This window comes from Colobus angolensis, unplaced genomic scaffold (assembly GCF_000951035.1).
Source record: "Colobus angolensis palliatus isolate OR3802 unplaced genomic scaffold, Cang.pa_1.0 Scaffold11, whole genome shotgun sequence".
NCBI classification, from domain to species: Eukaryota; Metazoa; Chordata; class Mammalia; order Primates; family Cercopithecidae; genus Colobus; species Colobus angolensis.
In genome coordinates this window covers 15,430,203-15,456,816 of record NW_012112030.1, presented here as the reverse complement: position 1 = coordinate 15,456,816, position 26,614 = coordinate 15,430,203, and the positions used below count along the sequence as shown (strand labels likewise).

Below are 26,614 nucleotides of genomic sequence, written 5' to 3'. Positions count from 1 at the left end.
CCCCTGTAAGATTAAACTCCATTTAAAAAAAAAATGCATGTGGCCATTAACACTGAATTCAAAGAAATTCAACTCTACAATAAAATTCAAATGAATGTATTTTGATATTTGGATTAATCCATTTCCTGAACATTAGGAATATACACGTTTGAACTTGATTTTTTTGAACAGGGTCTCACTCTGTCCCTCAAGCTTGAGTTGCAGTGGTGCAATCATGGCTCACTGCAGCTTCAACCTCCTGGGCTCAACTGATCTCCCCACCTCAGTCTCCTGAGTATGTGGGACTACAGGTGACACCATCACAACCAGCTAATTTTTTTGTTTTTTGTTTTCCTGTAGAGACAAGGATTCACTATGCTGCCCAGGCTGATCTCAAACTCCTGCCTTAAAAGCAATCCTTCTGCCTCAGCCTCACAAAGCACTGGGATTACCAGTATAAACACTGCGCCCAGCCATTGGCCACATATGTCAATCAGGCATACATAATAAAATCTCTTTCAATGAAATTTATTATATTCTTGATGCTTATAAATTTTGTCCAATATTTCTATAATATATCCTCACTTCCTTTTATAAAAAGAAAATTTTAATAAAAAGATAAAGCGAAAATTACATGAAATATCTGAACTAAGGAACATCTAGGTCAGAAGTGCTCTAAATGGGCACAAAAGCTTAAAGGAAAATGTAATCACTGTCAGAAAATTAGTCAATTTCTTTTTCTATAAAATACCATTCACTATGCACCAGAGAACATTTACAAATTTTTTAAATAAAAGATTCAAACAAAGGCACAACTATGGCTGCTTGCATACTGTTTGGAGGTCACTAAAAATGCTAAAAATGATTTAAAATTTCTATACTTTTTTGTTTTTGAGACAGAGTCTCACTGACGCCCAGGCTGAGACCCTGTCTCAAAAAACAACAAACAAACAAACAAAAAAAACACCACAGAAGATTTAAAAAGCTTAAGATTTTTGTTTTGTTGTTTTTGTTTTTGAGACGGAGTCTCGCTCTGTTGCCCAGGCTAGAGTGCAGTGGCGTGATCTTGGCTCACTGCAACCTTTGCCTCCCGGGTTCAAGTGATTCTTGTGCCTCAGCCTCCGAAGCAGCTGGGATTATGGGTACGCACCACCACACTCAACTCAGCTAATTTTTGTATTTTTAGTAGAGATGGGGGTTTCACCATGTCGGCCAGGCTGGTCTCAAACTGGCGGCCTCTCCCAGCCTCCCAACTTTCTGATCCCAAAGTGCTATAATCCCAAAGTGTTAGGACTACAGGCGTGAGCCACTGCCTCCAGCAAAAAATAAATAAAGAAATAAAACTAAAAATAAAATAAAAATAAAAAAGGCTTAAGTTTTGAAGCGTAATATACATAGGCCAGATAGTCTAAGACCTTTCAGAGTATCTCTTTAATCCTGACAACCTCAAAACATTGTAAAGTGTAATTTCGTTATATTTGAATTTAACAAATTATTTTTGTGCATAAGATTTTAACAAAACTAAAACATGAACTTATTACTTACGTATAGTATTTCAAATACTTACATGTCTTCAGGCATCCAATGAAGCAAAAGTTTGATCTTCCCAGAATCTTCTTTTCTCTTAGCTATTACCTGATAATGACATGAAAATAAATCATAAAAACAATGTGTGAAACATCATTTTTCATGTATTGTTAAAAAATACTTTTGGGGCCAGGTGCAGTGGCTCACGCCTGTAATCCCAGCACTTTGGGAGGCCAAGGCAGGTGGATCACAAGGTCAGGAGTTTGAGACCAGCCTGGTCAATATGGTGAAACCCTGTCTCTACTAAAAACACAAAAATTAGCTGGGAGTGGTGGCAGGCGTCTGTAGTCCCAGCTACTCAGGAGACTGAAGCAGGAGAATCATTTGAACCCAGGAGGTGGAAGGTGCAGTGAGCCAAGATCGCACCACTGCACTCCAGCCTGGGCGATAGAGCAAGACTCCATCTCAAAAAAAAAAAAAACAAACAAAAAAACTTTTACCTCTAATCAAGAACTTAAGTGTTCATACCCTGGAAGAGATAGTACCACCACTACATCCTGTCTGCTTTGTAGTTCTTTCCTGCTTTGTAACACTCAACCTGTCTTTCCACAAGACTGAAAACTCAATGACATAGGAATATTTCTTAACCTATGAACCTTTGTGTCATACCACCTATAGTAGTATTTAGTATAAAATGAATTAATTAAATGTTTGGAAATTTATCCTTAAAAAAAAAAAAACCTAGATTCAGTAAAAGCTCTGTGGACAAGGATGTTTGTGTTACAGTGAACACCTTCGAGCACTTCAGGCCCAAAAAGGGGACAGCAAATATTCCAACACTAAGATCTAGGAACTGTACTCATTAATACCTATTCTCTCCATCCAAGCTGCCATAACCCAGGTTCAGGTCTCCATTCTTCTGGACCTCCTCAAGTCATCAAAGCTACTTTCCACTCAGTACCCAGAAGGCTTTATCAGGACAAATTCAGTAGTATCACTTTCCCGACAAACTCTTCAACAGTTCTCCCTAGCACTTAGGAAAGGGTAACTCTTAGTATGGTGCAGAAAACTCTTCAGGATCTGGCCTCGCTAGGCCTCAGCTATTTCATGGTTTTCTGCCTTGAACTCCTTTAGCATTATATTTAGAACAGTTTCCCAAACTATGGAACATATAATAGAAATATTGTCCTGATCTCTAACTTAAACAACCAGCTCTCTGGGGCTTTCTGTGTACCAGCAGCATTAATGTCTTACAAAAGAGCAGTTATCATATTCACATATCGTTTTAGAGTGCTGGGCACACAACAGTAAAACAAAACAAATCCCACCCTACTAAAACTACACACTTATTTATATGAAAACCAGAGCTCACAGCTTTTGGAAGGCTTACTATAGATCATTTCCTCGGTGGCTCACGCCTGCAATCCCAGTACTTTGGGAGGCCAAGGTGGGAGGATCACCTGAGCCCAGGAGTTCTAGACCAGCCTAGGCAACATAGGGAGATTCTGTCTCAATACAAAAAATTAGCCAGGTATGGCAGTGCTTGCCTGTGGTCCTAGCTACTTGAGAGGCTGAGGTGACAAGATCACCTGCCCAGGAGCTGTGACTGTGCCAATGCACTCCAGGCTGAGCAACAGAGTGAGGCCCCGTCTCAAAAAAAAAAAAAAAAAAAAAGGTCACTTCCTTAAAAAGCAATGTACTGCAGAATCACAGTAAAAATTGAGAACAAAAACGGTAACATGTCTCATTAGGGTATCTCTAATAGCTTTTCAACTGTCTACAAGTTCTGGTTCTGCTTTAAATAAATAAAAGCGCAAACCATTAGATTACGTACACGTTTAAATGTGGTTTATTCAAGAAATGTGACCAGAAACCCCAATTAACGTATCTAGACTCCAAAGTATGACTTTGGCTCTATATAAAACAAATTACTGAACATTCATTTATATATTCAGCAAAAATAACTTATGTATGCTTCATTTTTCGATTACTCATTTTAACTCAGGCAATTAACCTAGGCAAATATAGGTCTCAGTTAAGTCAAATAAAATTTATATCAAATTTTTACTCCCACCATCCCAACACTTTCTTGCCTGGCATATGCTGCGTTTGCCCATGCGCATACACAATTACCCATCTCCTTTTTAGGACACATGAGTTATCACCTTTTCCGCGTTGCCCCTCCCCTACAACTCCAATAATGGGTGAAAAGTCTCTAGTCCATGTCTTCAAAATGCTGAGTGCTTATTCTACATTAGCATGTATCACACCATATTGCCATTGCTTTATGTGCCTACCTTCCCTCGCCAAGTGTGGAATGTAGAATATGGTAGACAATTCAGTCTCTACCCTAGGTACTAACCCAAACATTTCCAATAAATGGAGAATGCAATGCAATATAATGGAATACTATGCAGTCATTTAACATTGGGTTTACACACACACTAATAAAAACAAGTAACAGGTGGGCGGAACACTTGAGGTTAGAAGTCTGTGACCAGCCTGGCCAACATGGTGAAACCCTATCTTCACTAAAAATATAAAAATTAGCCAGGCGTCATGGTGCATGTCAGTAATCCCAGCTACTCGGGAGGCTGAGGCAGGAGAATTGTTTAAATCAGGGCAGCGGAAGCTGCAGTGAGCCGAGATCATGCCACTGCACTGCAGTCCAAGCAACAAAATGAGTTAAGACTCCGTCTCAAAAAAAAAAAAAAAAAAAAAGTAGCAATGGTACTATCAAAGTAAAGGGTTTTTCAACAACCTTGTCTCAATTTCACTTTTATTTTTCAAGATGAAGTCTCACTTAGGCTTGAGCATTCTTCCCGCCTCAGCCTTCTGAGTAGCCAGAACCACAGGTGCAGCCACTAGGCCTAGCTATGTCTTTTTTATTTTTTCTAGAGAGGGGTTTTCACCATTTTGCCCAGGCTGGTATCAAACTCCTGAGCTCAGGTGATCTGCCCACCTCAGCCTCCCTCTCAAGTGCTGAGATTACAGGTGTGAGTCACATCACCCAGCCTCAACTTCACTTTTAATCATATATTTTCACAAACACATATGAATTAAAGGAGTTTAAATAATTAAAGAAGCTTTAAATAATCAAGCCAAAGCCATGTTATTATTAAGGGGATGAAAATGCCATTTGTTTTACTATCTAAGTATGTGGCTTAGCTCAGCCAATCAAAAGCATTCATAGTGGATGAAATTTTTTAAGTCTTTCCATTTCTATTACTCAAAAAAGTTGCATTTTTTAATTTAGCTGACTCTGTGCTTGTGCCTTCAACACTTACACACCAATTTTCTGCTCCTCAATAAGGAAAGCATGCTTGATCCTGTCACAAACATATTTAGCACACATGGAACCACCACAGGCCCTGCAGACACGTTCTTTGTTTTGGACAATCTCAGGGAGAACTTTAGCTCTTACAGCACGAACCCCTCAATGTCTGTCTGGGCACATGCCACATGCAGATTTTGGTGCATTCCCAACGTTCTTAGTAAAAAGGTAAACAACTCTAATACCAAGGGTCCGGGACAGCCTTGTTTTGTTAGAGGCTGTATCATAGAAAAGCCTACGACATTATGTCAAACGCTGGAGCAGTCTGAGTTGGGATGCAGACGATATCCCAGAAGAGGAAGAAGAAAGTCTTTGAAATATTTTTAAATGAATAAACAGTAAAGAAAAAATACTAATGAGAAGGAAAAGTCTCTAATTTACAACTTCAGGCACGTGTTATCTCCTGAAGTTTTTTGCTGTAGCTGGTTTTATTTTAAATGAAAGATAGGCCAATCAGTCTAGGTTTAAGCTTAAGGAATCTATGCAAGTTAACATCAATCTGAACAGAAAGACCTAAAAAAGTATAAGAAAAGCAATACTTTCATTACCAGATTCTGAAAATTAAGGTAATGCTTAAATAAAATAAAATCAGGCAAAACAATGTCAAACTCTTAAAATTTCCATATAAACAAAATTAGAACTTTAGTGTTTTAATAATCTTAATCTCAACTTTTTTTAACCAAGTTCCAACCACCCAAACAAAATAATGTTATAATGTCATCCTGAAAACATACTAGGACTGAGTAAAAGCAGAGTTTTAAGCAAAAATAAAACACTGTCTCCACTATATAAAAACCTGTGGCCAGGCCAGGTGCAGTGGCTCACACCTATAATCCCAGCACCTTGGGAGGCTGAGGCAGGAGGACTGCTTGAGCCCAGGAGTTTGAGGCCAGTGTGGACAACATGGTGAATCTCTGATTCTATTTTTTATTTTTTTAAATATTTTTTTTAAAAAAAGTCTGTAGTCAAATAAATACTCTGATTCTACACTTGGCAACAAAATTAAAAAGCCCAAACACAGGTCTAGAGCTGTTAAAAAAAAATACCTCTACAATGAAATAATACATAAAAACAATGCAAGCCAACCAAGCACAGCAAGCCAACTGACTGGTAACTAGGATTTTGCTGACCTCTTCTGGAGAAGGCTCGAAAGAATTAATGAAATAAGGCTAATTAGGCAAACCAAACAGTATAGTACCTCATATCCTTCTTTTAACCAATTGTTTCATTATTTGTATTCTTTTCTATAAAAGTTAATTTGATAACAAAGTAACTTAAATTTGCAGTTAGTACTGAATGTTTTTTACTACTAACAGAATTGATTCTGTTTAACATGTACTGCCTCCATCAAAACCTTCCCAGTTATAAAACTTCGGAGAATTTGCTCATCTAGCTCCTTTCCTTTCTATTGTGTCCAATGAAGACCTTATCTCATTATGGATGTCTCTTCCTTCCACTTTCCTTCCCCAGGAAAAAAATCATTCTTCGGATTACATTCCACCTTTGTGACTTTTCCTCAGTTAAGGTACCTCTGCCTCCTCACTGTGACTTATGGGTGCACATCACTCATTCCTAGGTTTTTAAGCTTACAATATATGTAAGTTTCAATGTTCTTAAGTCCTCTCAGATGTTTTCTATAGCTCAAAAACTTTTCATTTTCATGGACTACTTTGACTCTGAGCAAATTTTTTATTTTCTTTCTAGACTTCTAATATTATTACCACTATTTTTGGTTCCTTCATTTTCCTTTTTTTTGGAGCCATCTCTATTCCTCCCATGGTGAGGCTAAGGATTTCATCAAAAGGAGCTGCTCTAATGAAAGTATATGCAAGTTAGTGCTTCCCTTTTACATCACTACTCCCTTATCTGTAGAGACACTAGCTCATTACCAGACCACCAGTTTACTAAATCTATTGCCCTTTAAATCATTAAATGTTTGGTGAGCCCCAAACACTTCAATCCTCATGCTTTCTCTTTGTTTACACTTATTTCCTAGGTAATCTCATCCAGTCTAATACCTATAAATACCACAAATACACTAAAAATTCCCATATTTTCTATCGCCTCTTATTCTAATATCCAGTATCTCATCTATCCATAATTCATGTCCACACTAACTCCAAAAGATAAACAGAATCCAACCCTTATCTCCACTGCAAACATCCCAGTCTAAGCCACTATCATTCTCTCTTGAAATACTGAAAAGACAAATTCCCCTTTACTCTCACCGATGACTTTCTACAATTTGTTCTCAACACAGAAATCAAAGCGAACATGTTAAAGCCTGCATGAGGGAAAGGAACAACAGTAGGTTTTCTAGGGCAGAAGGTGGAGGTAGGAATGTACTACAAAGCTACACCAGAAAACTTCAGAGTGCTGGACTATTCTATCTTAACTGTGATGGAGCTTGCCTCAGTGAGTACAACTTTCAAAACTCATAGAAGTGTATACTTTCAATGGGTACAGTTTATTATATATAAATTATACCTCAATAAAAATTATTGACACCAAGTTTCTTTACTGAGAGAAAAATAAAAGGGCCAGGCACGGCAGCTCACGCCTGTAATCCTAGCACTTTAGGAGGCCAAGGCGAGTGGATCACTAGAGGTCAGGAGTTCGATACCAGCCTGGCCAACACGGCGAAACCCTGTCTCTACTAAAAACACAAAAATTAGCTGGGCATGGGGACGCTAATTTAGTAGTAGTCCCAGCTACTCGAGAAGCTGCAGCACAAGAATCGCTGGAACCTGGGAGGCAAGAGGTTGCAGTGAGATGGAATGGTGTCACTGCACTCCGGCCTGGGTGACACAGCAAGGCTCTGTCTCAAAAAAATATTATATATATTATTTTAAAAATCAGGCCAGGCACGGTGGCTCACTCCAGCACTCTGGGAGGCAAAGCCAGGAGGATCACTTGAGCCCAGGAGATTGAGACCAGCCTGGGCAACCTAGCAAGACGTCGTCTCTACCAAAAAAAAAAAATCAGAAAATTAGCCAGGCATGGTGGTGTGCTCCTACAGACCAAACTACTTGGGAGACTGAGGAGGGAGGACTGCTTGAGCCCAGGAGTTTGAGGCAACAGTGAGCCATGATCATACCACCACATTCCACCCTGGGTGACAGAGCAAAACTCTGACTCAAAAAAATAAAACAAACAAACAAACTAAATCAGACCATGCCTATTCAAACCCCTTCAATGGCTTCCCATCTCACACAAAATAAAAGCTAAGGTCTTAGTCCACCAAGGTTCTCCATATTACCTCTCAAACTTAACTCCTACTCTCTCCTCTTCCCTTGTTCCCTCCAGCTACACTGCCTACTCTGCCTACTCACTGTTGTTCTAATATACCTGACATAGTACCACCTCAGTAGGTTACACCTCATCTTCCCTCTGGCTAAAGTGCTTATCCCCCACTAATAATTGAATGGTTCATGCTCTCATTACAAGTTTTTACAATTTTACTAATTTATCTTGTTTTATCATGTCTCTTCCATTAGAGTAACTGCATGGTATTTTTTTGTTTGGTTGTTTGATTTTAATCTGTTTTGTTCACTGCTATGTCATTAGTACCTGGCTCACAGTAGGTGCTCAATTTTTAATGAGCACCTTAATATTTAAAACACTTAAGTGAATGAACAAACTAGCTCTAATGCCACACTCTGGACATGGTGACAACATCTTACTGACCTCTTAAAAAAAAAATCTAATTACAGACCTACCATATCATGAAACTATGTTCCCGAATTTCAAAGGAGGATTTCAACTAGCGTTGCTGAGCAAGGCCCTAACCTTGCTGAATCCCCACAAAATCCCCAGAGCAGCCATATTAACTGTTTCTGGTCTCCAAATCCTGTATTTCCCCCCCTCAACTCTTTCATCCTTGTCTAGATAAATGTATTTCCTATGTTCTTTAAAAGAGAATAAGGACACTTTTCCTCAAATTCGTGGCTCTCATGTCTTCCAATCTCAGAAAAAGTTTCCTTTCCTTTGCATTTAATTTTCCACTTTCTTGCCTTTGACTCCAAATTTTGTTCTATCACTCTCTCCTTTATATCCTTATCTAATTTCCAAAATATACAATTCTACCCTTAAATATTCTAAAACTTGTGTGGAATGTACTGATACCTAACTATTGCTCTATTTTCTATCTTGCCTTTTTTTTTTTAAGTTATTTAATAGTGTCCATTTAATTGGTATATTTGCTGTCAATAAATTGACAACACAGGAGGAACAAAAGGGTGAGCTCCTAACCAGGCTCCCATGCAAGGCTCAAGCAGGACCTATCTTCCCTGTAGTATCACACATATCAATCTAAATACCACAAGAGTTCTCATCCTAGAATCCAAGAATGGCGTGGGGTAAAGGTTCATAAACCCTATGTATTAACAATATACAAGTGGTTGGGCGCAGGAGCTCACGCTTGTAATCCCAGCACTTTGGGAGACCGGGGCAGGCGCATCACGAGGTCAGGAGATTGAGACCATCCTGGCTAACACGGTGAAATCCTGTCTCTACTAAAAAAAATACAAAAAAATTTAGCTGGGCGTGGTGGTGGGCACCTGTATTCCCAGCTACTTGGGAGACTGAGGTAGGAGAATGGCGTGAACCTGGGAGGCGGAGCTTGCAGTGAGCCGAGATCGCACCACTGCACTCCAGCTTGGGCGACAGAGCAAGACTCCATCTCAAACAAACAAACAAATAAACAAAAATACACAACTATACTAGATCACACTAGGAAAGGTAATACAACCTTTTTAGTCCCTAGTTTCATTATCTGAAAAATTCAAGTTAGGGGGCAACACTGGTTATGTGGTAACTAAAAACATAAATTAATTTACAAGATACATTTAATAACCTACATTATGTCAAGCATGCCTCCATTTAAATTTAGTCCATAAACAAGACAAGGTTAGCCTGGACAACATGGTGAGACCCTGCCTCTATCAAAAATAAAAAAAATTAGCCAGGTGTGGTAGCGCATGCCTGTGGTCCCAGCTACTCAGAAGACTGAGGTGAGAGGGTCTCTTGAACACAGGAGATTGAGGCTACAGTGAGCCATGTTTGTGCCACTGCACTCCAGCCTGGGTGACAGAGTAAGACCTTGTCTTGGAAAGGGGAAGAAAGACAAAGGATTTTAGCAGGGTGTGGTGGCTCACACCTGTAATCTCAACATTTTGGGAGGCTAGGACAGGAGGACCGCTTGAGGCAAAGAGTTCAAGACCAGCTTGGGCAACACAGCAAGATCCTGTCTCTACAAAAACAAATGTTTAAAAAAAAAAAAACGCAAGAATGTCCCCTCTCACCATTCCTCTTCAACATAGTACTGGAAGTCCCAGCCAGAGCAATCAATCAGGTAAGATCAATAAAAGGCATCCAAATAGGCAAAGAGAAAATCAAATTTACTTTCTTCACTGACAATATGATTCTACACCTAGAAAAACCTGAAGATTTCTCTGAAAGCTCATAAACCTGATAAACAACTTTGGCAAAGTCTCAGGATACAAAAAAAAAAATCACCGTAAAAAAATCAGTAGCATTTCTATACACCAATAACACTCAAGCTGACAACCATATCAAGAATGCAGTCTCATTTACCATAACCAACACACACACACACACACACACACACACACACATCGAGGAATACATCTAACCAACGAGGTAAACAATCTCTACAACGAGAACTACAAAAGGCTGCTAAAAGAAATCACAGATGACACAAAATAGAAAAACATTCCATGCTCACAGATTGGAAGAATCAGTATCATTAAAATGGTGACAACGCCCAAAAAATGCTATTCCTATCAAGCTTCCAATATTTTTTAACGGAATTAGAAAAAAGTATCCTAAAATTCACATGGAATGAAAAGGAGCCCAAAAGAGCCAAGGAAATTCTAAGCAAAAAGAACAAAGCCAGAGACGTCACTTTACTCGACTTCAAACTACACTATAAGGCTACGGTAACCGAAACAGTGCAATACTGGTACAAAAATAGACAAACAGCCAGGCGTGGTGGCTCATGCCTGTTAATCCCAGCACTTTGGGAGGCCGAAGTAGACAGATCACCTGAGGTTGGGAGTTCGAGACCACCCTAACCAATATGGAGAAACCCCGTCTCTACCAAAAATACAAAAGTAGCCAGGCGTGGTGATACATGCCTGTAATCCCAGCTACTCAGGAGGCTGAGGCACAAGAATCACTTGAATCCAGGAAGCAGAGGTTGCAGTGAGCCAAGATCATGCCATTGCACTCCAGCCTGGGCAACAAGAGCAAAAGTACGTCTCAAAAAAAAAAAGAATAGACAAACAGACCAATGGAATAGGATAGAAGCCCCTGAAATAAAACTGCACACCTACAACCAACTGATCTTCAAAAAAGTTGACACAAATCAACAGTGAGGAAAGGACTCCCTAATTCAATAAATGGCACTGGAGAAATTGGCTAACCATATGCCAAAGAATGAAACTGGACCCCTACCTGAGCTCTCACCATATAAAAAATTAACTCAAGATGGGTCGAGCATGGTGGCTCATGCCTGTAATCCCAGCACTTTGGGAGGCCAAGGCAGGCAGATCACTTGAGGTCAGGAGTTCAATACCAGCCTGGCCAACATGGCAAAACCCCATCTCTAATAAAAATACAAAAAGAAGCTGGGCGTGGTGGCACACACCTGTAATCTGGCTACTCGGGGCTGAGGGAGGGGGATCGCTTGAACCTAGGGGGTGGAGGTTGCAGTGAGCCTAGATCATGCCACTGTACTCCAACCTGGGCAACAGAGCAAGACTCTGTCTCAAAAGAAAAACAAGTAGGTACAAATAACAGGAAAGCTATATATAATTGGGAAGTAAGCAAGGACATCTCCAACTGCCTTGAATAGTGAAATCCAAGGATGCTCTAAAAGGTCTTTATATAAAATAACATGGTGTTGCATATGATCTATGCAAAACTTCCCATATTAATTAAGTCAATACTATATAAATAGTTGTTACACTGTACTTCTTAATTTATATGATTTTTATCGTGGTTCTTGTCTCCGCAAATATTATCAATCTGTGGTTGGTTGGAACCATGGTCGCAGAACCTGTGGATACGGAGGGATGACTGCATGTAGAAGAAAACACAAAAATGCAAAAAAAAAAAAAAAAAAAAAAAAAAACCAAAAAAACTCTTTTATTGTAGGAGATGAGGGAAATAGAGATTCAAACCAACCAAGATATTGATATCAACAAGGACCTTTTGTATTTCAATTCTCATGCATTTTTCAATTGAAATATAAAAAATAAAAGTAACCCAAATTTAGTGTATTTATAATTTTTTTTTTTTTTTTTTCAGACAGGGTCTCACTTTGTAGCCCAGGCTACAGTACAGTGCCGCGATGACAGCTCACTGCACCCTTGACCTCCTGGGCTCAGCCAATCCTCCCACCTCAGTCTCCCGGGTAGTTGGCACTACAGGTGCACACCACTATGCCTGGCTAATTTTCTGCATGTTTTTGTAGAGACAGGGATTTGCCAATACCCAAGCTGGTACTGAATTCCTAGGTTCAAGCAATCTGCCTGCCTTAGCCTCCCGAAGTACTAGGATTATAGGTGTGAGCCACCAAGCCTGGCTGTATTTGTTTGTTTGTTTGTTTTGAGACGGAGTTTCGCTCTTGCTGCCCAGGCCGATTGTGAGTGCAGTGGCGTGATTTCGGCTCACCGTGGCCTCCGCCTCCTGGGCTCAAGCAGTTCTCCTGCCTCAGCCTCCCGAGTAACTGGGATTACAGGGGCCCACCACCACACCTGGGTAATTTTTTGTATTTTTAGTAGAGACACGGTTTTGCCATGTTGGCCAGGCTGGTCTCGAACTCCTGGCCTCAGGTGATCCGCGTGCCTAGGCCTCTCAAAATGCTGGGATTACAGGTGCGAGTCACCATGCCCAGCCTGTATTTTGTCAGCCAAAATTAAACACATACTTTTCAGAGATTCGAATCACCAAAAGTATGATCTACAATGTACATTTATTAACTTAATTACACCAAACTACACCAATTTAAAAATGACTGTAAAACAAAATGAAAAGAGGCATGGAAGAAAGAACAACTCTCTATTACAACTCCTAATAAACCAAAAAATAAACTGCATTTATTCTTTTTCAAATTTGGTACTTTTCTTCTTCTATGTTGACAACATAGTCATTCAATAACTATATTGAGTGCCTATCATGTGCCAGGCAAAATTCTAGGCACTTGGGCTAGATCAGTGGAACAAAAGAGACTAAAATCCCTTCCTCATGAAGCTCTCATAGCAAATATAATCTTATTTTCTCTTTAACATAAACTTTGGATGGGTGCATGGGGTAAGGGGTGGCTCCATGCAGTACATAGAAATGTGAATGAAACTTTTTAGAGGTAAAAGGAGTCTCATGTTCTAATTTTGCAAATGAGGAAACCAGGTGAGAAAAGACACCTGGTTTACCTAATGTCAGAGCCCAGTAATGCCTAGTAGCACTACATGATGTGTCACCCCATTATTCCTAAGTAGCTCAAACTAAAGGCTAACATATTCAGTTTAATCACGAACACGTAAAATTATAGGAAATGTGTGCTTTATAACCAATAATACAATACTTTAAATACTGATAAAACAAAAGGTTTTGTGATTTTTGTTAAACTGTATTTTCTTAGATTTTGAGAGATCTAGAAATGACTGTGGAAATATAATTAGCAAAGCTTTATATTTAATGTGAAAAAATAAAAGAATACTTACAGTACTATGAAAAACAACACTGTGTCCCTTCCCTAAACTTTCTATATGAGCTGAGAGGTTAAAGCATATGGCTCGATGTCTTATCGCATCCAGTGTTTGTGCATCGAAGAAATCATGTGGTCGTGCTAAAAGTCAACATAAAAAAAAGTAAAGAATATTTAGAAAAACATAACAGTAAAATAAAGACTGACACAATGAACAAATACGTACCTATCAATAGGATTTAAATGCAAGATATTATTTGCTGACAACACATGAACTCTAGATAAGAAGACTAATATGCAAAAGCATTATTTCAACTAATGAGCGAATGTGGGTTAATTCTGACCCTTGGTAAGTTAAGTTCTAACCTTAAACCTCATGATTCCACATCTCAGCTACTTCATTTTTCATAAAACTTTATCTTTAGTAGATAAAGATAAACATCTCCCCAACATCTCTCCTCAGCATAAGGTCTGTATTTTCAGCAATCTGAGAACATCATCTACGTATCAGGATCTCAAACTCACCACTGCCAAACATACAAAATAAATTTCATGAACATTTTGTATTATCATGTAATTTCAAGTTGTACAAATCTGACAATACAATATTATTATTTTGAGGGGTTTTTTTTTGTTTGAGACACAGTCTCACTCCTTCACCCAGGCTGAAGTGCAGTGGCGCCATCTCAGCTCACTACAACTTTGCCTCCCAGGTTCAGGCAATTCTCATGCCTCAACCTCCTGAGTAGCTGGGACTACAGGCGCACACCACCAAGCTCGGCTGATTTTTGTATTTTTAGTAGAGCTGGGTTTTCATCATGCTGGCTGGGGCTGGTCTTGAACTCCTGGCCTCATGTCATCTGCCTACCTCGGCCTCCAAAAGTGCTGAGTATATAGGCATGAGCCACTGCACCCAGCCTATTTTCAAGTTTTTGACAAGTATTTTTTTTTTTTTTTTGAGACGGAGTCTCGCTCTGTCGCCCAGGCTGGAGTGCAGTGGCCGGATCTCAGCTCACTGCAAGCTCCGCCTCCCGGGTTTACGCCATTCTCCTGCCTCAGCCTCCTGAGTAGCTGGGACTACAGGCGCCCGCCACCTCGCCCGGCTAGTTTTTCTTTTGTATTTTTAGTAGAGACGGGGTTTCACCGTGTTAGCCAGGATGGTCTCGATCTCCTGACCTCGTGATCCACCCGTCTCGGCCTCCCAAAGTGCTGGGATTACAGGCTTGAGCCACCGCGCCCGGCCTTGACAAGTATTTTCTTGATTATGAACAACTATTCGAACAATGATCTAAGAAAATTACAAACAAATTTTTGGACACCAATCAGTCCACCAAAGCTGCCAATCAACTCCACCAGTTATCACCTGTCTGACAGCAGGCAAACTACTTAACCTGCATTACACTGTGCATTATTTGTAAAATGTAAATTATCATTAACAATTTTCAATTGTAATTAAATAAAACAAATGCATATAAAAATGCCTTATAAATCATAAGGCCATTTATATTAATAAGCTTATATAACTGGTGTTTTTCTTTTTCTTTTAGACACAGTCTTATTCTGCTGCCCAAGGTGCTAGAGACCAGTGGTGTGATCATGGTTCACTGCAGTCTCTTAATTTTCTCAAGTGATCCTCCTGTCTCAGCCTCTTGAGTAGCTAGGACTTCAGGCATGTTCCACCATGGAATTTTTTTTAAAGAACAAACTATTTCACAAACATACCGTAGGCAATATTTTAGTGTAATAGAAAAAATTATACATTGAAGATTTAATTTGGTAGGAACATTTTCAAATTTCAATTTTCATCCCACTAATTATTATTATACATTGTTCTATTCTTATTCCTAATAAGAAAGTTGCTCAAAATAAATACGTTGATTATTTTACATCTGTAGAGCCTACTAATACATGTAATTTTTCAAGATCTGTAATTGAAAATTCAATTTTACTAATAAAAGAGTTGGCTTGATTCCCTGGTACAGCATATTGTGAATTACATATACGCTGATTTCCCACACTATGGCTATTCAAAGAGTTCTCAAAACATCTACACAAATCCACCATAGCTTTTATGGAGGAATATTTTCACCAGTTGGCACATTAAACAGAACATACCTAAACAAACAGCTCTTTTCTCTGGATATTTCCACAAGAGAAAATAAAACACCAACTAGCAATAAATGAGCAGAACCCAGCCAGGCGCAGTGGCTCACGCCTATAATCCCAGCACTTTGGGAGGCTGAGGCAGGCAGATCATGAGGTCAGGAGAACGAGACCATCCTGGCTAACATGGTGAAACCCCATCTCTACTAAAAATACAAAAAATTAGCCGGGCGTGGTGGTGGGCGCCTGTAGTCCCAGTTACTCGGGAGGCTGAGGCAGGAGAATAGCATGAACCCAGGAGGCAGAGCTCGCAGTGAGTGCCACTGCACTCCAGCCTGTGCAAAAGTGCGAGACTCTGTCTCAAAAAGGAAAAAAAAAAAAAGAAACGAGCAGAACCCAAAAGACTAAGAATGTAGTGACAATGGGAAATCAGAAAGAAAAAAGTACTTGACATTTTCAGGGTTGAGCAGGAGAGAGTTCTGAGAAACACATCACTTTCCTGTTAGATCAGTGGCTACTCGAAAAAAAAAATTGTGTACTTTCCCCAAGCTCTCCAAATATATGCTTTTTCCTAAGAAGAATAAACACTTGGGGAAAATAATAACTCATCACTCTAAATCACTCAAATTGACCACTCCTCACTCAAATTTAAACACTGAAGCCATCACTTAAATTCACAATAATGAAAGGAGCCGTCAATCTTCAGCCTGTGCATTCAGACCTTAACCACACTATCTGCATTGTATATATCAAGAATACCAAACTACAACAGTAGTCTCCAAAGTAGGTGTGTGTCATGATCCATTAGAGTAACGAAAGAATATAACACCTTTGTTAATTTCTTCATCTCATTCTTTTTCAATATTCCTTCTTGGCAATTTTGCATAATGTGCATTAGTAGTATTACCCGTATACAATGTATAAATTACATGTGTTAAGACTGTGTGCTCAGTATTTTTTTAACTAATAAGATATATAATTTAAAACCTTTGATGCTGTACACAGTGGCTCACGCCTGTAATCTCAGCATTTTGGGAGGCCGAGGCAGGCAGATCACTTGATGCCACGAGTTTGAGACTTGGTGGCCAACATGGTAAAACCCCATCTCTACTAAAAATACAAAAATTAGCTGGGCATGGTAGTGTGTGCCTGTAGTCCCAGCTACTGAGGAGGCTGACACACGAGAACTGATTGCACCTGGGAGGCACTGGTTGCAGTGAACTAAGACTGTACCACTGCACTCCAGCCTGGGCAATAAAGTGAGACCCTGTCTCAAAAAAACAACAACAAAAACAAAACAACAAAGTTGAAAGATCACAAACTGACAACCTAACATTACAGGTTGCTGTGAGACAAGATCACACCGCTGCACTCCAGCCTGGGCAGTAAGTATGAGACTCTGCCTCAAAAAAAAACTTTGGAAACCACAAAAATAGAAACTCTATTTTCCCATGGTTCAAAATTACATATATTGTATGATTTATCTTCTCGTTAGGTGTAATGATGATGATGTGGTTATGTAGAAAAATATCTTTATGCTTAGGAATGCATCTTAAGAATTTTGGGTCCATGACCAAAAAAGTATATAGGTAGGAAGATAAAACAAATGTACCATATTGGTAAATCTCTAAGTGAAGAGAAATACAAGTATTTATTATACTATTCTTTCCATTTTAAAGTATATTTTGAAAAGCATTAAAAATACTTTTTAAAGATGTTTTAAAATAATGAAAAATTACATAAAAATTTAAAATATATATATATTATATATATATATACACACACATATTTAAATTTTATCAGGCTGGGTGCAGTGACTCACACCTGTAATCCCAGCACTTTGGGAGGCTGAGATGGGTGGACCATGTGAGCTCAAGAGCTCTGGTCAACAAGACAAAACCCCATTTCTACCAAAAATGAAATACAAAAATTAGTTGGGTGTGGTGGTGTGTGCCTGTAGTCCAAGCTACCTGGGAGGCTGAGGTGGGAGGATCACCTGAGCCCAGGAGGTCGAGGCTGCAGTGAGTCATGACTACACCGCTGTATTCCAGCCTGGCTGACAGAGTGAGACTCTGTCTAAAGAAAAAAAAAAAAGGTTAAAAAAAAAATTTTTTATCAAACAGAAAATTACATTTGCTGCAGTGCTGCTATTTAAAAGGTATATTTTTCACAGTTATGTAAAAACTATCTTCTTGAATTACATGAGGAAGATACTAGGTAAAGATAACTGCTATAGATATGTATACTTTTAAAGAAAGAGTGAACTGCAGCAGCTGCAACCATGCTAATTCAAATCACAGCACTGTCTTAACAATGGCTCCCCACAGTGAAAAAGCTTTGGATCCTTTTTAAAGTTCATAAAGTAATATATGCAGGACTAACCCCATTCTCCTCAATAAAACAGATGACAAAAAGGTATTTTCATCCACCACCTCTCTCTGCCAACTCTCCCTATGCAGCGTGCCTGACAAGCTAAGTTAGTATGAGGGAAACACCACTGTCAAAAGAAACATATACTTAAGCCGGCACTAGTACTTTGTTTCTAAGCAAGAACTGGGTATTTAGCTGAATCTATCTTCTCTACAAGACAAAGAGTAGCAAATTGCATAGATATTGCCAAGTATATAATGTGAAAAGTCAGAAAATTTAAATGATTACTGTGTATACACTGAGACTAAAATAACAATGAGGTTAGGTGAAACTGGTGGAGAAGTTATCTGGTTTTTGAGTACCATAATATATATTTAGCAATTTTCTGTATGCAACTGCAAGATATTCGATATTAACACAAGTAAAATGACAATGTTAAATTTCTGTTTTTATAAAGGAGGTCAAAATGAAAATGGTACCATAAATAGCCAACGTTGATTAAAAATAAATATGATTACTTAAACAAAAAAGAAACTTAAGGCCAGGTGTGGTGGCTCACGCCTGTAATCCTAGCACTTTGGGAGGCTGAAGTGGGAAGATCACTTGAGCCCAAGAGTTCAAGACCAGCCTGGAGAACACAGAGAGATCCCCATCCCTTCAAAAAATAAAAACTAGCCAGGCATGGTGTCTCAGGCCTGTAGTCCCAGCTACTTGGGAGGCTGAGGTGGGAGAACTGCTTGAGCCCAGGAGTCTGAAGCTGCAGTAAGCCATGATCTTATTACTGCACTCCAGCCTGGGCAAGAGTAAGATCCTGTATCAAAAAAAAAGCAAGAATGAAACTAAGAGTTTAAGAAAGTTTGCTTTTCTCAGTTAATGAGGTAGGAAAAAAAACCAACAACAGTTTTCTGGTCTGTTCATTTGTCCGCTATAACTCTATAGTAACAAAAAGATTTCAGTGTTTTACAGACTAATTTCATAGTCAGGAATTAGTGTCTGGAGTCTTGTTTATACTAATCAATCCCCAGAGAAAGGGTAAAGTACAATCTATTTTTTTCTAATTCACGCTTGGAGTGGACTTCGTTTCAACAACAGCTTCATTCACTCATTCACCCATTGGTAGTTCTTCATTGAGGATATACAGTTAAAACTAATCAGCTGGTCGGGGCAGTGGCTCACACCTGTAATCCCAGCACTTTTGGGAGGTCAAAGCGGGTGGATCACAAGGTCAGGGGTTCAAGACCAGCCTGGCCAACATGGTGAAACCCTGCCTCTACTAAAAATACAATAATTAGCCAGGCGTGGTGGCAGGTGCCTGTAATCCCAGCTGCTCTGAAGACTGAGACAGAGAATTCCTTGAACCCGGGAGGCAGAGGTTGCAGAGAGCCGAGATCACACCACTGCACTCCAGCATGAGCGACAGTGCGAGACTCCATCCAAAAAAAAAAGCCACAAACTAACCAGCTGACGCAAAGAAGCAGTGACCAGCTACACTCTGAGGTTTCAAAGTCTGTTCCTGCTCCCAGCATTTACAAGCCTTAACATCTAATTATTTTCTATCCTAAACATCAAGGATACATTTTGGTAAATAAGCACATAAACATTGTACATATGTTACAACAGACTAGGTACAATGACACACATTACATTCAAATTGTTTTGCTATTGGCTGGGTGTGGTGGCTCACGCCTGTAATCCCAGCATTTTGGGAGGCCGAGACAGGCAATCACCTGAGATCAGGAGTTTGAGACCAGGCTGTCCAACATAGTGAAACCCTGTCTCACATCACTGCACTCCAGCCTGATGACAGAATGAGACTCCATCTCAGAAAAACAAAAAACAAAAAACAAAAAAACCAAAACACTGCTTTGTTATCCACACACATTGCTTTGTGGTGGTTTTTCTGTTGTTGGTTTTTTGAGACAGGGTCTCACTCTGTCTCCCAGGTTCAAGTGTGGTGGCGTGATCACGGCTCACTGCAGCCTCTACCTCGTAGCTCAGGTACAGACACTACTTTGGAGTAGACAGGTTACTTAACTTTTACTTGATATTTACTTTTAACATGTTCAAATTTTCTAAAATATTTCTAGAAATACCAATGTTACCACATTTTAAATGTTATTTTAGAAGAGAATCAGAGTAGCCCCCAAATCTAATTCTATACAGTTTATATTTGAAGGCCACATATACTCCGTTAGCTACTATAAACATGTGCCACTGAATTCTCACTCACACTGACAGATGGGCATCCTACCTGTTTATTACTTTTAATAGAAGAGGAGTTGAAGTTCCATGTGGATTTGCACAAAAGCCCAAGATATCTTTTAAAACCATCAAATACATCAGATTTTCTTAGTGTAACACTTACGTAATGAGCGTCGTCTTTTGTTCTTTAATTTCCTCCTTTTGTTCATTCCAGCTTTAGAAGGAGATTCTTCTTTGGCCTTTGGCTGGCTCGAAACTTTTGAGGAGTTCTGCTGACTGAAGTGTGTGGGTACATGACGAGCTAGCCCTCCCTGAGAAGCAAAGCTGGCATTGCAGCCACCAACAACACACTAAAAGAATATAAAACAGAAATAATGTCAGGCATACTGTGTAGGGCACGAGAAGAATCTAAATGAGTGAGTATCTAGTATTTTCAGAAGTAAGTAAGTAGTATAATAGAACTAATTCCAGAAAGGAAGCATAAGGGACTAGTAGTCTTTTCACTTTATGAAGTAAGTTGCCAAGTAAGATGACATACATTAGACAAAGCTTGAAAATGCAACAAGTTTCACGACCTCCCAGTTTACTGCTATTTCCACTATATGCAATACAAAAATAGTGGGATCTTCTTCCCAGAAAAATCTGGTTTTGAATTAATCATTTTTATAGCAGGAGCAATAAGCTGTTTTTGCAACAAAGAATTAGATATCCTGACAATGACTGGATTCCTGAATTTTATTTTTATTTTTTTGAGACAGAGTCTTGCTGTTGCCCAGGCTGGGGTGCAGTGGTGCGATCTCTGCTCACTGCAACCTCTGCCTCCTGGGTTCAAGTGATTCTTGTGCCTCAGCCTCCCAAGTGGCTGGGATTACAGGTGTGTGCTACCATGCCTGACCAATTTTTGTATTTTCAGTAGAGATATGGTTTCGCCATGTTGGCCAGGCTGGTCTCGAACTCCCGGTCTCATGTGATCTGTCTGCCTTGGCCTCCCAAAGTGCTGGATCACAGGTGTGAGCCACCATGCCAAGCTGGATTCCTGGATTTCTGAAGTATTTTTCTTATGATACGTGTTACTTCAAAACCTTCAGTCGACTTCCTAGTGTTATACACTATTAAAACAGGTGACAGAAAAGTTCAATATTGACTTTTTAATGTATTTTTTTCTTTTTTTTGAGACAGGGTCTCAGTCTGTCACCCAGGCTGAAGTGCAGTGGCATGATCTCGGCTCACTGTAGCCTCGACCTCCCAGGCTCAAGCAATCCTCCCACCTCAGCCTTCCAGGTTGCGGTACTATAGGCACATGCCACCACGCTCAACTAATATTTTGTTGTTGTTGCATTTTTTGTAAAGAGGGGGTTTCACCATGTTGGGTAAGCTGGTCCTGAACTCCTGGGCTCAAACCATCCACTTGCCTCGGCCTCCCACAGAGCTAGGAGGTGTGCTCCACCACACCTGCCTTGTCTTTGTAACTTACTTTCTTACAAATTTCTTAAGCTTCAGATGAAAACCCATACGGACTACATTTAATATTTTTAAAATAAATAAAATTAATTTGTTAAACAATTAGATCTAGCCTTTCTCTTAGAAAAGACATGTTCAGTGTTGGTCATGTGCAGTGCTCTACAATATCCTTCAAATACTGCCTCTTTAGCCTTCTGTACTTGCAATATTAAGAAATCAAAAGGTTAACTACCCGAGTCACCTTACAGATGTGCTATTTTGACAAAGAATGCAAAATGTTCAGGTGGCACCAGAATTAATATATACAAATTAACTACGGTGTAAGTGTGTGATTTCTAATTATATCTTGGGGAAAAAAAATTTGCAGGTCTTCTAACAAATGAATCGTGGTAATTAAAGCAAAACAAAACAGAAATGTCCACAGACGGATGGATAATGACTTTTCTATTAGTCATTTAACCAATTTACTTAGTTTCTGACTTACCAACTCTAAGCATACAAATTTGTCATGTTAAAAAACAAATATATTCATCATGTTATCCCCAGGCGGTTTATCTTGTAAGAGTTCATCTAGATAACAGCATTTAAAAATTCAGATGCCTCAGGCTCTTTCCTTCAATCGAGGTACCTCTACCTATTGTAAGCTGCTAAAATCACAACACAGCCCTTTTTTTGTAAAAATCGTAACTTTCCTCATAAAGTCTCTCTAAATCTGCCCCAAATGGACAAGAGCTAATTCTCCCTTGAGGCTGTCCTCACACTTAACTGCGTATCTATATACTTATCCCAACTCACTTTCCATTTTGAACACAGAGATGTATACTTATGAATATTTATATTTCCAGAAGCATCTTGCAAATCATAGATATTACTAAGTATATTAGCAGAACTAAACAGCTATATGTTTACTGATGCTGATTAAAAAAAAAATCACACATTCTTCTTATATGGTATCCATTAATAATTACTCTCTTTATTTTGACATACAAAATATATTCTGGGGACTCCTTATGGCCCTCAGCATCTCTATGAAAAATGTTTACTTACTCTATGGTGCATACTAAGTTAAAAAAGAGGTAGAAATGATTCAAGACTTTAGTTCAAATACTTATCTACGTCCAGTATTACACAATATGCTAAAAGTATAAGGATGAGTAAGATATTGTTACTACACTAAAGGAGCTTCTATATGTTCAGCAAAACATACATATGAAGCAGTAACTTCAAAGGAGTACCGTAAGGCCTAATTAAAGCACAGGGCTATGGGAAACTCTGAATAGAGGCAATTAGCCATATTCATTGCTCTGAAATTAGTATTTAATTCATACAACAACCCGATGAATGGCATGGTCCTCAAACAGGCTGCAACAAGAATTTTCACCTACGGATTCTGACCATGAGAAGTCAGCATTTAATGATTTCTTTATATAAAATTTAAAATTTTACCACACATATTTTGAGTACCAAGAAATAATAACGCTTTTTAGAGTCACCATCTCTTCTGTGGAGTACCACGTTGCCACAGAACTACATGGTCCACTGCCAAGGTCACTGCAACCCTACGAACCACTAGCCAAATATCTGCTACTCAACACTTTAAATACTGTTATTGTTACTGAGTAAATGAATTTTTAACTTTATTTCATTTAAATTAATATTAGTCATCCAAGTGAAATTCACATTACATAAAATTAACCATTTGAAAGTGTACAATTCAGTGGAATTTAGTGTATTCACAATGTTGTATAATCACCAGCTCCACATTCTCACCAACACTATTTTCATTTTTTTATTAAAATCATCCTAGTGAATGTGAAGTGGTATCTTGTGGTTTTCAACTGCATTTCTGTAATGACCAATTTAACTTTTAATTTAAAACCTGAGCCGAGCACAGTAGCTCATGCCTGTAATCCCAATACTTTGGGAGGTTGAGGTGGGTGGATCACTTGAGGCCAGGAGTTCAAGACCAGCCTGGTCAACATGGTGAAATCCCGTCTCTAATAAAAATACAAAAATTAGCCGGGGAGGTTGCAGTGAGCTGAGATCATGCCACTGCACTCCAGCCTGGGTAAAAGAGTGAGACTCTGTCTCAAAAAAAAAAAAATTTTAGCTGGGATGGGCATGGTGATGCAAGCCTGTAACCCAGATACTCAGGAAACTGAGGCACAAGAATCACTTCAGCCTGGGACGCAGAGTACTGAGCCAAGATCATGCCACTGCACTGCAGCCTGGGCAACAGAGTGAGACTCAGTCACAGTTTAAAAAAAAAATAAAGTAAAAAATAAATATATAAAACCTGATACTCAAAATTGCTTGATACTTGAATTGAGAGTGTTTATTTACCCTGATGGGTTAGTTTTGTACCATCCAATACATATAGCCATTAGATACATGCATAACTTCCAAGCATTTGAAACGTGGCTAGTCTGAATTGAGAAATGTTTTAAGTCTCAAATACACATCATATCTGTAAGATTTAGCATCAAAAAGTACAATTTACTGATTTTGTAAATGGATAATGCTGAAATAATAATATATTAGGTAAAACCAAAGATAATTATTTTCACCTGTTTTTTATTTTAATATGGCATTAGGAAATTTAAAATGACATGTGGTTCAAATATATATTTCTATTACCCAGCGCTATCACAGAATAAGCCATAAAATACTCACTTTCCTCACTTCACTGTTTTAGAAGTTATTATGCCTGTATTTTCTATCTCCTACTGTATAATTGTACATTAATATAAGGAAATCTTTGCAACTGGGTTCCTAGTTTAGTATTGCTTTATTCAACTAATCTGTTGAAAAAACTCTACATTTCCAATATTAGAATGGCTGACTACAATTAAGGCTGAGGTAACAACAGTTCAGACTTAAACCCTCCAGTATACTATTCAGAGGGATTTTGCGATGATTCCACTCAGGATTATTTGTATATGGTCCCCATAGGGTCTTAGAGTCATTTTGTCCCAGCATCCTTGCAGACACCGAAGAATAGGCCCTAGCAGCATCTAGAACTCAGAGAGTAATCATCAAGAGTTTGTTTTAGTCCAAGTGCACGCACAATCCCAACACTCTGAGAAGCCAAGGTGGGAAAATCACTTGGAGCCCAGGATTTTGAGACGAGCCTGGGCAACAAAGGGAGACTCCATCTCTAACCTTCCCCCCACAGAAAAGGGAAAAAAAAAAAAAGTTTATTTTAATCATCAATCATTCAGTCCCTGGAAATGAAATCAGTAATGAGAATTCTAACAGAAAATTGTTTTATCTTTTATTTTGGTCATTTATCAATCAAAAATCATTTAAAAAAAAAAAAGAAGTAAAATTTAGAACTAAAGAGTGCTTATATTAAAGAAAAACGTAATAGAATCACACATATTTCACTTAAATACAAACTCTTCTCCGCTAAAGGAAAAAATAATTTTAGGCATCAACTAATCAACATTCTACAGAATATGAGTCAGAGACAAATCTGCTGTTGCTTCAAATAGTCTAGTACCATTCTCTTTACATGAGCATTTCATGTTGCTGAGTATGGTTTTAGTTTTCAAATATGTTTTATATTTTCACTCATAAATATATCAATTATCACTGAACTCAAGCCACTACACATGGTGTTACGAAGAAAAAGAAACCAATTTCAATCATGAGGGAAAAGCTGGTTGTTGAACACTGATATGGTCTGGCTCTGTGTCCCCACCCAAATCTCATCTTGAATTATAATCCCCATGTGTTGAGTGGGAAACCTCCCGGGTGACTGGATCATGGTGGGCGGTTTCCCCGATGCTGTTCTTGTCATAGTGTGAGAGTTCTCACGAGATCTGACGGTTTTAAAAAATGGCAGGTTCCCCTGCACTCTCTGCCATCACCTTGTGAAGAAGAGGTACTGCTTCCCCTTCACCTTCCACCATGATTGTAATTTTCCTGAGGTCTCCCCAGTCATGAAGAACTGAGTCAATTAAACCTCTTTTGTTTATAAATTACTAAGTTTCAGGTAGTATCTTTATAGCAGTGTGAAAAACGGACTAATACAAACATTGACTGTTTTAAATGTGATCTTCCACTGAAATACCCTATATACTAATGCACGTTGGCCGGGCATGGTGGCTGACACCTGTAATCCCAGCACTTTGAGAGGCTGAGGCAGGTGGATTACCTGAGGTTAGGAGTTCGAGACTAGCCTGACCAACTTGGTGAAACCATGTCTCTACTAAAAATACAAAAATTAGCTGGGCGTGGTGGCAGGTGACTGTAATCCCAGCAACCTTGAGGCTGAAGCAGGAGAACAGTTTGAACCTGGGAGGCGGAGGGTGTGGTGAGTCGAGATCACACCATTGCTCTGGGCGACAGAGCAAGAGTCCGTCTCACAAACAACAACAACAAAAAATGTTAGTGGCCAAGCAGCTTTTCTAAAATTCGAAACACAGAATTACTGAATTGTTTTTTTCTTTTTCCAAACAAATTTATTTGGATGAAGCAATCCTAAGACTGTCTTTGTTAGTACTAAGATCATGGTATTCATATTCCCAGAAGTCCTATGAAGATCAACAAGGGGCTATCAGAACACAAATCAGAAAGCACCAGTTTTACAGACAATGAGGTGATCAAAGGAAGAAAAATTCCAAATAGAAATGTTGATTTATTGGTTTCTATAAATACACCAGAGTAACATAATTAACGACCCCAGATTCTTTCTGCCTCTGAAATTCAGAATCTGCCACTGACCATGACCACAAACAATATTTAATATGGCTAGGCGAGATGGCTCACGCCTGTAATTCCAACACTTTGGCAGGCCGAGGTGAGTGGATTGATTAAGCCCAGGAGTTCGAGACCAGCCTAGCCAACATGGCGAAACCCTGTCTTTACCAAAAAAAACAAAAAAAAAATACATATATATATAT

The 26,614-nt window shown here is 39.0% G+C and overlaps 1 protein-coding gene across 2 annotated transcripts in view; it reads right to left on the bottom strand.

The window, feature by feature from the left end:
• Window positions 1-26,614, bottom strand: part of AEBP2 (AE binding protein 2) — an 81,912-nt gene that overhangs the window by 7,058 nt on the left and 48,240 nt on the right. For both annotated transcript variants that reach the window (XM_011954875.1, XM_011954882.1), the window contains exons 4-6: window positions 20,410-20,596; window positions 13,588-13,712; window positions 1,547-1,614 (exon numbers count right to left, since the gene is read on the bottom strand). In XM_011954875.1, coding sequence (XP_011810265.1) covers window positions 1,547-1,614; window positions 13,588-13,712; window positions 20,410-20,596 — 380 coding nt within the window. The remainder of the gene's footprint in view (window positions 1-1,546; window positions 1,615-13,587; window positions 13,713-20,409; window positions 20,597-26,614) is intronic.